The 16,572-nt window shown below is 41.2% G+C and overlaps 1 protein-coding gene across 1 annotated transcript in view; it reads right to left on the reverse strand.

Annotated features, from left to right (window-relative positions):
• pard3ba (par-3 family cell polarity regulator beta a) overlaps positions 1-16,572 on the reverse strand; it is a 196,633-nt gene that overhangs the window by 94,362 nt on the left and 85,699 nt on the right. Inside the window, exons 14-17 of the mRNA XM_084922436.1 lie at positions 12,248-12,380; positions 10,939-11,080; positions 8,618-8,715; positions 4,155-4,199 (exon numbers count right to left, since the gene is read on the reverse strand). Coding sequence (XP_084778562.1) covers positions 4,155-4,199; positions 8,618-8,715; positions 10,939-11,080; positions 12,248-12,380 — 418 coding nt within the window. The remainder of the gene's footprint in view (positions 1-4,154; positions 4,200-8,617; positions 8,716-10,938; positions 11,081-12,247; positions 12,381-16,572) is intronic.

Raw genomic sequence — 16,572 nt, forward strand, 5'->3', positions numbered from 1 at the left:
TACTACACCAAAAAACGTCCAGCACAGGTCACCGATGTGACGGCCTTTCAGGAATTCATCCAAATCAAATAGGATCAATGGACTGAGGCCTGAGGTGCAGAAGACGAAGACCAACTTGAAGAGGATAGTGGTCAAGTTTAAAGAAAGAAAAGTTTGTTTTGTTTTTTTCCCAAAGGCAGAGTTGCGGGAGCGCATACAAACAGTCCTTATGATATAGCAAGTAAAAGAAGGAAAGAGCACAAACAGCAGAAAAAAAGCTGAATTACACAGCGCCCAAACAAATACTGTCAGGGGGGAAAAAAGCAAAGGCTTCAGCGCTGGCAGGATGCTGGCTAGCTTTCTGATGCCTTATTGTGCAGGAAAGAAACAACAGGGACTAATGGGCACACAGAGTGATCTCACTGGTGGCACTGCTGCAGGGTTAGCTGTTAGCCATTTAGCTCTAAACATCCAAACAACAACGAATGAGTCTGAATGAGGGTTTTCAAGGTGATCGTTTAAAGTGAAACAAAAACAATACACACTTAGAGAAGCTTGGAAAAGGCAGGAAAAACATACAAAATTACTGCAAAAGTGAGCGGAGGTACAGTGCTGCTGGGCTGGATGAGATCCCAGGTGTGTTGTAAGGGGTAAAGTAGCCTGCTGCCAGGGAGACACTCTAAGGAAGAGAAATAAAGGGATGAATGGAGCGATATCTGTCCAGCACTGCTGGGAGTGTCTTGGTGGGGTGTTCACATGCACGTACATGCAAACACAACACACACTAAGACGACTGGGTCTGAGTCGGTAGAGGAAACTCCAAGACTGGAGCATGTTCAGCATAATCACATGAAGCTGGAACAGATACAGCTGCAGCTGAGCGAGGAAAGAGACAGCGGGAGAGGGAGAACCACAGATTACAGAAGGCGAGTTACTAAAAAAAGGATCAGCCTGTTGAGAGAAAGGGAATGAAATTGATCATGAAGAGAGAAAGAGGGAAAGAAAGGCGGAGAGAGAGAGAGAGAGAGAAGGAGATGAAGTTTTGGGATTGAGAGCAGACTAAAAATGGGGATGAGTCTGGCGACAAAGAGCGAGAAAAAGGCGATTGGGAAGAAGTAGGAAAGGACGAGTGGTTGCAAAGATGAAAGCGGAAAAAAAAGAAATGAGACTTAAAGCTCTATTGAAGATTGAGACTCGAACGACTGGAGAATCAAGACAGAGAGAGAGAGAGAGGGGGGGGACAGCTTGAGTAAGTGACAGAGAGAAAGATGGAGAGAGAGGAAAGAAAGAGTTAGAGGAGTGAAACGCACCTCGCGGCAGCTTCAGCCAGAGAGAAAGAGGGTTTTAGCCAGATTAAAGAAGCCAGGCAGGCCTCTTAAGACCATCCGCCTAATGAAATATGTCAAAGCTCATAAAGAAACACCGAGGCCATTTAGGAAGGAGGGGTGGGTTGGGATATGGAGCAGGAAGCTGGGCAAAATACTCTGCATCAGCAAAAATGAAAAACACGCAAAAGCCCTGTCAATACGCACTAGCTAAGACGTCAACTGGAGGGGGGATGAAGAAAAAAAACACAAGAAGAAAGGAATGCAGCAGAGAAGAAATGGATCGCTTTATCTATCATGCGTGCTTAGAAATGCCTGGAAAATGTGAGCAGGAGAGGACAGGGTGGGGGGAGCGGGTGGCAGGGTAGGGTGGGTATCAGACAGAAGAAGAGGAGGGTGGAGGTGAAGCCACTTGTGGGAATGCTGAGTGTGGGGGATTTGAGGTCAGCAACGATGCTCGGGCCATTTGTATTCTGCCAGGCAACAGGCTTAGCTGGCTGTTGCAGGTGGATTTTAGAGATCGGTGTGTGTGTGTGTGTGTGTGTGAGAGAGCAGGAACAGAAGGAGCAACGAGGCCAGATATGTCTCCCAACATCATAACTTAAATGCTGATTTTCTTATACGGGGCCTTGCTGTCATATTAAAGACATTAAATCTAAATGAGATACAAATCACTGCTGAGCTCTACAATTAAAATCCTGACGTCTGCAGCCGAGCTGGAGTCACGACACTCTGTGAGCAACATTTGATTTCTGTTCATCCTTCAGCTGGGCAGATCAACCACAGAGGGTCTGCCAGTCGGCCACTGAGAAGAAATGCTGAAGCTGTTAGATCTAACAAAGCAGAAATTTACCACCAGTGATCAGAAAAAGCTCCAGTAATACTGCACCTAATCTTTCCTGTCATTATTGTTAGAATGCCACAGACTCCCAGGAAGTAAAAAAATTCCATGTTCAAAATCAAACACCACTCGAGGCTCATGCTGTGGGTGTTAACGTAGTGCTTTAATGGCGCACTAATGGAGACCTCTGATGTCGTCATCCATGCTTCAATTTCCAGTCGCCTCTGCTCTGGATCCTCACACGTTCTGGCTCACCTGCTTTACCAAATTCACCACGGACCTCAAACTCGCACAGACAGCAAATATCTCTGGCTACAAGCCAGAGGGCAGACAGCAGTCTCCATGGCTGAAGAAGGCACGTTTAGGTAACAAGCATGAGCGGAAGCAACCTCATCATTTTCTTTGACATCGACGGCATTTGGACACCCTGGATTTATCCTCCGGGGTCAGACTGTCAGCGCCAAGTTTTACTGTAATGTCGCGAGCCATCAGACAGGTTTGCTGAAAAGATCTGAACTACTACAAAAAAGTGTTTTTAAAATCACATGTGGATGAACTTTTGATTGCATCTCAAATATTAATTTTTCTCCTCTTGCCGTGCCACATCTATATCTGCACGTTATTTTCAATTGAGCATGTCAATCAGTGTATTGCAGGCATGTATTGCAAAAGCACAAGCTGTTGTTTTTGCAGACAGAAATATAAAAAACCATAAACTATCAAAAGAAAAGCCTTCTAGAAACTGGAGTCCTGAGAAAGGAGATCAATGAGTCTGCAAGGTATGTAGAGCCAAAGTCAGGAATTTCACCATCACAAAGGAAGCTCTCATTATAGCCGGCTAGACCACCGCGGTGAATCCATGATGAACATAAAACCTGATACAAGGAGTTCACTACGACCAACACTTCACATTTAGTATCAAAGAGCTCCAAAGGAGTCTCTTTTTACTCTAAGATCTCTCGTATGTAATGAGCAATCAGTTTTAAGAGGCCTCCCACTCTGCAGCATAAACTGCTACACAGACACCTCCAACCAGACACTCTACAAACATGGCTGAGTCCTACAAGTGCAACTGCTACAATGATTTGCACAAATATGGCACAGACCAAAACATTTGTTGATTTCTCCTCTAAAAATGAGTCCACGATCAATTGTAACACATCATTTGTCCTCTATAGGGTGCTTTCTCATATTGGAAGAACAAAAAGATATTGTGAGAACACAAATATGCCACATGCACTGGCAATACCGATTACCCACCCATGACTAGACACCACCTGAACTTCCATGTTTAGTGACCCCAGTATTTGGAATTGACCACATCCTTCTTTCTATATGAAGAGCTGACAGACGAGAGACTGTTCACCAAACTGCAGGCCATCAAACACCCAGACTGTTTGACTTCCTGATAAAGGCTTGGACAGTGAAAATGATTGGAGGTTGGACACAAAGGGACTTTGAGTTCGTTGATGTTTTAGCTTACATTATATATCCTCTTCTCCTTCTCAGAAAAACAAAACAAACAAAAACCAAACACTGATTACTTCACATACATCACTTTGAACCACCACTGCGCCGTGTCGTCTGTAAGCAGAAAAAAATGTCTTCTCTTTTACATTTAACCAGACTCTTCTCAAATAAAACAAAGCAGAACTGAGTGCGAACAAATAACTGGAGCAGAATTCATTGTGATGGAGTGGGGGCTGCTGTCAGCTGGGTGAGGATTGAACACTGCGGGCCTGCTGACCTGGGCGGCAATAAAGCAACACGAGCTCAGACGCTAAGTGCTGCACAACTCAACTCTGTCAGCCAGGGGAGAAAAAAAAAGAAAAAAAGGGAGGCGGAGGGAATAAAGAATAAAGAAGAATATTTGAGAATAACAAGAATCTTCACACGTACGGTTCATTTTTTTCCTGTGTGGACTTGTTGAATCGTTAAGCCAAAAGACACAACAAGGGAGAGAAGTGTGGCAGATTGGTGGGTCAAAGAAAAATATATCAAACACTCACTGTTCTTCTGCCCGACCAGTGATCCCACGTTGCTTTCATCAGCCACTAGGAAAAAAGAAAGAGCCAGAGGGACACAGTAAATATCACACATTATGCAAGCAATATCTAGTACAACACAAAACAGCATGCAGGTCATTCCAGTGCCCCGTGCTGCTTCATAAATGGTTATACTGGAGCCTACTAGTGCTGGCATATGTTGTAAATGACTCCCGGCGTAAGATGGAAGAGGACAAGCGAGAGGCAAAATGACACAGACTGAAGGAGGAAATGAAAAGGCGGCAGAAATATAAGAAAACCAGAAGAAAGCGAGATATTGTGATTGTGAGAGAAAATGAGAACAGAGAGAGGAGACAATATGAGAAATAATAAAGGGACAAAGAAGACCAAAAAAAGCAGCCCTCCCACCAACACCCCACCCCCGCCCACCAACACCTAATCTAACTAGGATTGCGGTCGACCGGCGGTCGCCACCGCAGCCGGTGCACCGCAGGATACAATAATAGGTTTTCATTATCCTGCCATTTCTCTTAAATAATCCTTTTCATTTTTTATGAGGTCAATTTTCCCAACGGACAGATGAGGGTGAGGGAGGGAGCAAGAGTGAGAGCAAGGGATAACAGAGGGAGGGAGAGAGAGAGGGAACAGCAGGGCGCGAGGAAGACAGATGCAGAGACTGGGTGTGTCGGGAAAATATAATAGTAAAAAAAACTTAAGAAAAAACAAACAATCAGTCAAAGTAAAGCGGAAATTGAAAAAAAGTGACATCTGTAGCTACCAAGACAAAGAAGCAAAAATACCTTTCTTGTCCACATGTGCCAGATAAAATAAAACTTAAATACTTTCAAAGTTTCGGGAAAAAATATTCCAGGCCTCATGACCCTGGCAGATAATGAAAAGCTTCCCTTTCACTGTGCCGGAAAGATAAAAGTCTGCGTGGCCAGCAGCCAAGTTGGTCTCTACTGCCACAGAGGAAGGCTAAAAACGTAAAAATCTCACGTTTAACCCCAACTCTGCTAACTTAGTGTGTCACTTTATTACTGAAACATTACTATACAAAGTAAGGGCAGTTCTTGTAAAGTACACTGACACTGAATAATACTTTGAGGATATAGACAGTGCAGTAGGTCAGTGGAAAATGTAAAAGGGAGTAGCAGAGCCAAAGGATAAAAGTGACTGAAAGAGAGTAAATGAAGGATTGAGTATGAGATGGAAAAACAGAAAGCAAAACCAGGAATTACAGGAAAGAGCGCGCGAGGGGCAGATGGTAGGACAAATAAACAGAGAAAGTAAACAAGCAGTGTAGAAGAAAACATGTATGAATGAGGAAAGAAGATTCACAAAGAGAATGAACTGGAGAGACATGATGAAACCAAAAGCTGTATATAAATGATGGACGTAGCATATGCAACATAACTCATTGGTTTATAGACTCTGGTTTTAAAGCCTGAAGTTCAGCATCTCAGCTTTTATAATGTGAGCGATGGATCTGACTGACAAACTTTAGACAGTTTGTCAATCAATAATCAATCATCATCCACAATCAGCAGATTTTCAGCGATCTCAGTCTGGACCGGTGACTGACCATTAAGCCTTCCATTAGCATGGAAGAGCACAACTGTAAACTGTGGGGGACTACTACAAAAATATTTGTAACAACAAATCCAATCATAAGCTCAAATGACCCTCACCCACTTTTACATGGATATTTTAAAGAAGCTAACAAAGACAAAGCAGCTAAAGCTAACACTGTCCAGGGCTAGCATCAAGCTAGCAGCCTTGGTATGAGCAAAGGATCAAAGCAGTTATGAGGAAAATTATGAAGATGAGTAAAAAAGAGAAAAGGCTTGATGTTCTGTTATCTGGTGAAATTATAAACATGCTAGAAAATTTCTGAAATGCCTGACATTTATTTTATTCAATAAACTAGCTGCTTCTGCTTGGTCAGGTAAAATATGTCAGGTAAAGGTGCGTGGATAACAACTCATCATCAGTTTAATTGTTTAAGGGAGGAAAGACGTACTGTAGCTTGAGGACAATTGCAAGGTTTAAAATTTTATTATAAAAATAAAACAGCATTTTACAAAAAGTGGGTTTTTTGTTTGCATATGCTGCCAGTTCTAAGGATGACAGTGCATCTCTATTTATTTCTTATTTATGTCTCTAAATAAGTTCAGAATGTACAAAAACACTACCATGCTGTATTAAATCAGAGTTGAAAACAGCAATTAAGACTATTAACACATCAGGAAAGCGTCTACTGAGATCATTAATGAAAGTTGGGGTAATCTCCACATAGACTTCTATATAATCTGACTCTGTTTTACAAGTAGAGGAGTCAACCTTTGCTGTGAATTAGGACGAATGCGGGTTAAAGGCTCTCCTGCATGAGCTTCATTTTGGTTTTTGCCTCTGATAGATAAAAATTCTGTGTGCCTTGTTTGATTTTAACCTTTTCTCATTTATGCATATGGTCTTCCATTAAAAACCCTGCTAATTATTTCATTGCTTTAATTTCTGTGTCACTGCCAGCTCTTTAAAAATAGACCAATTGATTAAGGATAAAGGTCCAACTTTTGCTAGTGCTCATAATCAATAAGACATACTGTAAGCGATGTAGTGTTTCTGCTATCGGCGGTTTAAAGGGTTAGATACTCAGCAGGATACTCCCACAATGCCCAGGTGTTGTCTGGAAAATTACTCTTAACGAAAGATAACTTTTGGTTAAATCACTCACACTTCTTTAAACATTTTACAGAGTCATTGCACATGATATCACTTAGACTGCAAATGGCGGTATAGACGGTGTAGTCCTCAAAGGTCTGATGTTTCCATGCACTTTAAGCATCTTAAAGCCAATCCATACAGACTACTTTCCAAAGCAGACTAGAGCTTTTCAGGCTGATAAAGGCATTAGTGGGAGGAAAGAAACTGACTGGAAGAGACTTACTGTGAGATTTGCCTCAAAAAAACAAAAAAACCCCATATTTTACCTTTTATAGCTGAAAGCAAAAATTATTCTTTCTGGCATTTTTGGGCATTTGTGGAAGAGTAGAAAAAGACTGATTCATGATTCTGTGATCCACTGGAACAAACCCACACCGCTTGTCAGAAAATTCAAAGTTTGGCGCAGCTATAGAGTTAGCGATCCCACAATTCATATCAGCATTTGCAGGCTGAGGATTTCTGTGTGTGAGTGAAAGCTCTGAGTCAACAGAGTATTTGCTGAGGCATCAAGGGTCAATAAAAGCAGCTCACCTCTTTCTGTCAAGTGGTGTTTAATAAAAGCTAACCTGCTCTAAGGTGCTGCTGAAGCTCAGGTACGCGTGACTATACAGACTGACATGTGGGAAACTCTCCTGGGGGGAAAAATGTCTCTTTAACAACAAATCGTACAGACAGGGCCGGCATCTGAGGTCTGCCGCACACCCAGAGACACACAAAGCTCTGCTAACTACCTTATTTCAGCCCTGAGCACTTTGGAGAGGGAAGGGATGAATAGATGTGGAATGATAACACAGAAAAAGAAAAAAGACAGATTGAAATGGAGGATGGCCAGAGATGGAGATAGAAGCCAGAGAGCGGAGACAGATAGAGGTGGGTATTGGAGTAGGTCCTCAGTGGGATAGAGCACAGTGTGCGTGTGTATGCGTGTGTGTCTGAGTGCGCGCAGCCGTGTGTGCAGACCACCCTTGTCCGTAATGAAAGCCAATCAGCTTGGGTGGCAGAGGCGTGTGCTGCAGGAAGAAAGCCAATCCACTGAACCTAATGAACCGGGATTGGAAATCAGAGAGAGGCAGAGAAGAAAGGAGAGAGGCACGGAGGAGAGCGAGAGCAATGAACTCATCGCCTTGCAGTAAGGAAACAAAGTGTTGAAAAGAAAAAGGAGATAAACAAAGATGAAGGGAATGGAAGGGAAAAAAACAAGATCTTATCCAAGAAGATGCAAGCACAACAAGAAAAGTAAAGAAAAATATCAAAAAAATAGATGGAGAAAAAGAGAGGGGAGAGAATGAGGGGTCAACTCGGGTTAATATGAGGAAATCAGCCTCTGCGTTCTCGCCTTCCACACACAGCAAGCTATGAGATTGGAAACCTCGGCCCTTTCGTTCACACACAAATACAAAGGACACACGGAAAGACACGCACACACCAGAAGCTGTGTTTGTGGAGCTTGCTGGAAAGCCCCTGGGGTTTATAAGTTCACGGGGTCAAATCCCCTTAGGCGGAGGATAATAGCAGAGGGCTACATATCACAACAAAGAAATGCACTGATAAGACGCGTGTGATCGCTGCCGAGATTGTGCGTGTGTATGTTTCTAGGCTGAGTCCATGATTAGAAGAGGATTTTGGGCTGTTTGTGATGGTTGGGACAACAATGTGGTTCGTGCAGCGTTTCTGCCTCAGAAAATGTACAAACACGAGACATTTTCTCACTGATGAGGAGGTGAGGGAGTGAAGCTTACCCATGTCCATGCTCTTGGACGCTCTGTTGCGAGGTACGTTGTCCTTAGCATTTTCTGCGTAGAAAGCTTGAGCGGCGCGGGACACCTTCTGAATCTCACTGCAAAACAACAATCAATCGATTAATCGAGTCAAGTTCGAGCTCGTGCCCTGGCACAAAAACAACGAGTCGTAGTAAACAAAATTTGAGAATCACAAACTCAAACAGACGATTCAATTTCCTGCAGTCCAGATGGCATGATTCAATAAAACACCAGCATGCGCCGTCTCCATTCAACTTAAAGGGAAATTACTATATTGATGCCAGACACTTCAGTGGGATAATGTAAACATGCACTGTAGCCTTTTAGAGCCAACGAATCACAATCACGCTGACCAGATTTACTTGGATTGACAGATTTGTTCGATTTATTTGACCTTTCATATGATGAAGCAGCACTGACAGTGATGATTCACAGAGTTCCCACACTTATATGTGCATTATATTCAGTTCTATTTATATAGCGCCTAATCACAACAGCTGCCTTAAATTGTAAGTGAGAGAAAACACCAACAATCAGATGTCCTTTGGCCAAACACTTGGCGACAGAGGGAAGGAAAAACTCCCTTTTAACAGGAAGAAACCCCGGTGCAGAAGGAAGCTTAGGGAGGGGCAGCCAAGTTACAGAATTTACACATTGATAGTATTGTGTTTTTAACATTGGGGGTACATGAGCTTCAGTGATTGAATGAAATATACGTTATAATGGATATTTACGGTATTTATGGGGTATTTATTCATAACACTTTGTATCTCTGTGCTTTGAAAAATGCTCTACATATAAAGTTATAAATATTATCATCACCATCATTACAGAAAGGCCCCAGCTAGCCAGCCAGCTTTAGATTTGAACCCAGCAACCTTTTCCTGTGATGTGCCAGTGCTAACAAATGCACAACTATGCCCAAATTATTATATGATCATTATGGAAAAACACAATTTTAATAACAAGTAAACTGTTATTGAGTAATCACTGCTCGGTTCCTGCCACATCTTATTTGGGCGAAGTTCAGACTTGGTAACTCCAAAACGTGACATTTTCTTCATTGACATCCGTTCCCTGGGTTGTTTTCTTGTTTGTCACCAGAACACAGCTAAACTTCAGGTCATGGAGTGCAGGCCTGCTCTTATTCTTCTTTCCACAAATCATGATGCTCCCTTCACCATCCATGCTTTCAAGCAGGCACGACCTTTTAGTGTTTTTAGTGTGCAGGGACATTTTTTGTCACATTTGTCCAAAGAATGGTGAAAACTGTGAAGCATCCAGGCGTGCTACAAAATATCTTTGGAGAATTGTGACTGCCTTCAATCTACATTCAATTTTATTAAGTGTTATTCTTATATTGTTTACATACTATAAGATTTTAGGAAGTTGGGTACATTTTTGCAGGTACTTTAATATTATGTGTGTGTTCTTCTTCACCTCGGTGTGATTTTTGCAGGACTCTGAGTAACCCGAGTCTTAAATTACCGTTACCATGCTTTCATTGCTTTGTCTAGCTTCATATATCTTCCTGATGCTATGCTAAAGTCCTGTAGCAGTCTGGGTAGCACTTTCTAGATCGCTGTTTACAGAGAGGGGCAATCCTACTGGACGACCTTACATTGGGTTTTCATTTTAGTTTAGTCGGATGGAATTTTTATATGACGATCAGACCACTTCTTTTTAATCCAAAACACAAAAATCAGTATTTGATTTGAGGCTCAACACTGCCCCAAAACAAAGGGGCGATCTACTTATGCAATCGAGTGCTTTGTCTAGAGCGTCAAATCAAAACATATGTCTACATCCACCGAATATAGAAAAGCATGGGGGGGGAGAGATCCCTTTTTTGTTTTTCAAAGGCCCTGACAGCCTGCTGACAGAACATCTCCTTAGCAGGTAATCCTAATGAAGCAGGTAGGAAATTGGCGTTTCACATAAATTTCCTGTGTTTCTGTTCTCAGTGTGTCAGCCAACTGTACAGCAGGATACTAACAGAAATATCACAGCTCTTTCTGAGCCTATGAACTCCTACAGAATTTATTCCATTATGCTATCAGCATATAATTGGTTTTGCGTGATGCAAATAGGCTACTGCAATTAGACAATATAGTCTAAATAATGCATATTCACAATGTAATATTTACTGTAATGGCTCTACTTTATCTCATAACACAGAGGGCCATATTAAGAGCGCCATTAGAACATAATAACTCTGTAAGCCTATGTGTGGAGTTTAATAGAGGGTTGATTATGAAGTATTCTATGCAGTGTGTGTGTGTTTTAATGGGGTGGGGTACCTGTTGGATGAAGGGTTTAGCAAAAACTCTCTGTTCATTTCCTCCACGGTGCCAGGGGAGGGCGGCGGGGGGAAGTCTTGCTGCTCGTCGTCGTTGCCGTAGTGACCATAGCTGTCATTGGCGACCGCAGCAGGAGATGGAGCTGAGCAGAAACAAAAAAAAGTAAAACATTTTTTAAAAAACAACAACAACAATACAGATTTTGTTTATCAGGATGAATCAAAGCTTTTCTCAGGTTGTTTGTTCATAGCTTTCACTTTGATTTTTGCTGGAGACGATATCAAAAATAACCCTGCCTGAATTAACTCCAGCATCAATCCTGAACGCAACAAAAGCTTAATAAACGATGAGCGGCAGCACACAATCCCGAGATCTAATTTTAGAAGCTGTATACTTCTAAATATTATCAATCAGTGGTGACAAGGCGCGTCACATATTTAATTACAGGCGCGATGAAAAATAGCGCGTCCTTCAATTGAGGATCGATACTGACGATGAAGAGCTCAGCATTACGTCAAAAATAGATGCAAACTAAAATACAGACACAACAATCGTTTGTAACTTATTTGAAACACTTCCTGCCGCATTTCCATAAACTGTAAACCCCCAAGAGTTTATCGCACTGTAAACTCTTTTGTGTTGAAATCCACCCTCGTCGTAAAACTCCACTACTGTTCCACTGTGACGGAGGGCCGACAGTGAGAAAAAACATCCCGGGCTTCCCATGGGGGTGAGGGAGTGGGAGACGAGGGAGAAAGAGATAAAGAATGAATTTTAAACAGTTTGTTAGTCCTTTTTTTCCCACTTTTCTTTAACATAACAGCACGCATGCCGCACAATACCCCGTATGCAAATCTGGCCCACTCAGGAGCTTTTTCATCAGCGTAATGATTCCAAGGTCAGATCTTTTGCACATGAAAAGCAAGCGGCGCGTTCAGAAAAACACAGTTAATGACTTCCCTTTCTCCTGCTAAAAATATGCAGGGGCGAGAGTGAGGAGAGATCCAAAGACAGAGCCGGGGAAAGATGTGACAAATTTGTAATGCGGTGCTATAAAATGCTCAGGGTGGCTGCTACAGTGACCTAAAAAACACTGTGGTATCAGGAGCCTTGGCTGGATGTCACGCTGTGCAGTGATGGCAAATACACACACACACGTAAATAAGCTAACGCGAATACACACACACACAAACAAACATACTGTGTGTACATACTCAGCTGCAGATAAGGGGAGTACACAAACACTCTAAGCCTAATGTTGACTATCTGACAGTTCAAATGGACAAACAGCGTGCAGTTGTGTGCTCACCACTTCCAGATTTGCTGTGTGTGTAGCTGTTCGGCGTAGCTGGAGTGTGACTCGCACCATTCATGGTGGACTCAGTGTTCGGAGCTCTGGTGGGTCCTGAAGGTTTCTGGTGTGAATCGTGGCTTCGAACGTCCTGTCAGCAAAGAGGGAGAAGAAGAGAAACTCTGAAAATGGTTGTCAGGTTTCAGATGCAAGAAAATGTGTTTCTTTTATTACGCAGTAATGAATGACTCTCTTTTATTTCACTTTTACCACATTTTTAGATATCACTGCTACATAATACTAGCACCAGATTCCAAAGTACACAAGCATCAAATTTATAGCCTGTTAACCGAATCCTGCTTTCAAAGCTATACTGTCTTTGTGTTTTGGCATGCTGGAGGCATGCTCTTGAAGACGTACACGTTTTTGTCTACTGGTGTCAAACCAGTAAAGCAGTCTGGTTCGTTCGGTCAAAAGGACAATAATAAATTGTCGATCTTTAATCTTAAATGTCACCACAATGTGGGGAAGGTGCACAGCGGGCTCCAGGACAGATTTATCAGCTTGAGCACATCGTAAGGGGCAGTTGTGAAACAAAAGTGCAAACGACCAGCAAAATGCACAATGATCTGATCCATCCAACCACTTCCTGATATGAACGTAACCACCAATCGTGGTGTAAACGTTAACAAGAACCGATGTGCAACAAGTATGTACCAGGAAAATATGTAACCAGTGCTTGATGTGCGGTCCTTAGCTTGTCCTGCATCCATCTGCAAGTCGAAACAGAGTCAATATATTTGTCAACAAGCATTTATTTATTTATTTATTTATTTAACAACTGCAAACAGCTGTTGTGACCAACTGGTGACCCCACGGTTGAGAGTTCAACACCCTCAACCTCGGTATGTCTTGTGAAGACAGTACGGCGTCTCAGGTCGTCTCCTAAGTGCTTTACATCATATTTGTCTGAACAACCCTTTTCGGTGCCTGCTTATAAGTACAGGTCCTTTTCCACTTCTCTTACCTATGGTGTGCCACAAGGCTCTGTTTTGAAGCCCTTAGTGATTCTGTTATATCTGCTCCATCTGCAGCACTTTTTGAGAACTTTTCAGGACATTTGTCACCACAGCTACGCAGCTACACATTTAGTTATATCTCTCCATTAAGTCTCAAGGTGTTTCTAAGCTACAGATCTTGCAGAGGTGCTGTGACTCTATTAAAAGGATGGGTGACATTATTTTCCAACTTAATAAAGAAAAAACAGAAGTCCTCGTTTGTGCCCCTGACAGATTTATGTCTAAGGTAATGGAAACTCTCGATGGCTTCGCCATATTTGCCAAATCTTTTTCCTGTGGAGTAACCCGACTTTTACTTTGGAAGTTCATATCTCAGGTTTGCTCTTGCTTTTAATCAGTTATGAAATATTGCCATGTTAACTCATATCGAGTTACACTCTGAACTGAAATTGTTATTCATGCATTTTTCATCACATCTGGATTATTGAAATTAATTGTTCACTTATCTAAGCAAACACTCAGTGGAACATTTGCAGGTTGTTCAGTGACTCACGTCACGTTGTTTTTGACCAAACCGGCTGGTCCAATTTAAATTTCTAATCTTCTCAACTTGATGCGAAATCCACACAAAGAAATGGATACTGTGACCATTAAGAGATGTGGAAACTCAGATGTCCTAAATGATCCCTAAAACATACCCTGTAATATTACACTGTAGTTACGCTTTCTTTGACTCCTGTTTGAATAAGAAAAATACACTCCCCTGAATAACTGCTCTTTTTCTATCTTATATATATATATATATATATATATATATATACATATATATATACATATATACATATATATACATATACACCCACATATATATATATATATACACCCACATATATATATATATATATATATATACACACACATATATATATATATATACACATACATACACATATATATACACATATATACACACATATATATATATACACACATATATATATATACACACATATATATATACACATATATATATATACACATATATATATATACACATATATATATATATACACATATATACATATACACACATATATATATATATACACATATATACATATACACACATATATACATATACACATATATACATATACACATATATACATACATATATATATATACACACATATATACATACATATATATATATACACACACACATATATATATATATATATATATATATACACACACACACATATATATATACATACATACATACATACACATATACACACACACATCTATCATGAATGCAATCTCTTGACAGTTTGCCAATGGAGCAGGGATTTCATTGAAGTTTTGCTACTGTCTCCAAGCAAAATGACAAACTAATAGGAAAAAAGAGTGGCTTCAAACTGCACAAAACTAAAGCAGCAAGGAAACATCGCCTGGGATAATTTTTATGAAGGAAATCCTGCAAATGAAAAATCAAATGTGAATTCAAGTCCAAGTCAACAGCAAAAAGGGCGGATTTGCAATAATCTTCTTGCAGTTCACTCACTTCTTGCAACTAATGGATTACAATTCAGCTCAGATGGTAACACTAGATCAGGGCTCGGAGGAAATGTGAATAGACTAAAACAATCCTCTGAGGATCAGATGTGCAGTGGAGTTTAAAAAACAAAAAAAAGAATTCTGGTTGATCAAAAGTGAGGAAGAAATATGTCACTGATGGAGACTCAGCTGTGACCAGGTCACTCATCAGCTAATGTTTTCTGAAGTATTTCCTAACTTTGATACAGAAGATGGTAGCTTCGCTAACAAAATTAGCAAACATACACATTTAGATACACTTCTGGGAGTCCTTATTAGAAAAAATGAGTAACTGCAGTGGAAAATCATGTGATACCGTTCATGGGTACACTGAAAACACAATAATTAAGATAATCCTGAAAGTGCTGACAGGCACATTATAAAACAACCATCCAGAACTACAAAGGACCCTCACCCCGCAGCTGGAGACAGGGACTAGCAACGGTGATGGGAATCAGTGCTGCTGGCGGATGAAAGAAGCCTGCTTTGGTCAAAGAGATGGGCGCTACAGCTGTCAAACACACACACAGCAAGCAAAAGCAGACACCGACACACATGTATTTAAGCGAAATAAAAAAAAAATTAAAAAAAACAGGCTTAAGACTCGGCGTACAATAATGAAAGGTGTTCCAGCAGCTTTCTGATATCAAAGTGTTGGGTGGGGTGCGTTCACAATGTCACATAGTCCCTGGGGTATCATTAGTAGCTACCATACATCTTAATATGTCACAACATCACAGCTGTCAATCACACTGAGCTCGTATATGGGTGCCGTATGAATGTGCACACAAAGTTGTGACAGTTTTTCAGCATCTGTCACTAACATAAATCCCATCATTGCTGCCCATCTGCCCGTCCGTCCGTCTATCCATCCATCCCTTGGCCTGCGGTTTGCCTCAGGCTTTTAAAGCTGCCTGGCAGACAGGCAGTCAGATATCTTAATCCCACAACAATAAGTAAACAGGGGTGTGGGGGATCTGTTTTTGCAGACAGTCTTAACCTACAGCTGCATAGAAAAGGCTTCAGAGAGGCTTAGTCCTGCCTCAGCCTACCGCCTCACCCACCCAACCCTCTTATCAATTGGCTAGACGTGGAGAGCAACGCAGGAACAGAAACCGTTCCACATGATTTATATGTCTATCGTTTTGCCAATTACGATCCCTTTTTCACTGTTTATCAGTCTACTTAGCCTTATAAATGCTTAGATACCTACGGTAGGTCGTCACATGCTTCCTCGAATATGATGCAAAGTTACATCAGAAAAAACGCAAATGTCAAACTCATGCTTGCACTAGAGAGAAAAATCACTAGCTTTATAGATCTCCTTCTGTGTATGTTTACTTACATCTGTCAAAAACATTTAAAACCCTATATATCCATGCTGAGAATACCTACAACATCCAATTACATCTGACTACAAGTTTGAGTAAATCAGAACCTAGGCAAGTCCAGCGATTCATTATCATTCATTTAAACCTAAACAATGAAATACAACATCTGGGTGTATTTAAAGCAAAAAAGCCATTCTTAGATGTAACAAGGTAAATGTGGCAGTTTATCATGTTTAGGACTTAAGGCCCTATAATCCAGTGCTCACCCAAAGCTAGCTCCAGACAGAGGCGGGGATGCTGACGGGGGTCAGGGCGTTTCGTTTTAGGAGCCGTTTGTTTAATCAAAAGACCAGACTGGCTGTTAAGCGGTGAGACGAGAAGGACTATGCAGATA

The sequence above is a fragment of the Perissodus microlepis genome, chromosome 23 (genome assembly GCF_051167445.1).
Source record: "Perissodus microlepis isolate ML-2025 ecotype Zambia chromosome 23, ASM5116744v1, whole genome shotgun sequence".
Classification (NCBI taxonomy): Eukaryota; Metazoa; Chordata; class Actinopteri; order Cichliformes; family Cichlidae; genus Perissodus; species Perissodus microlepis.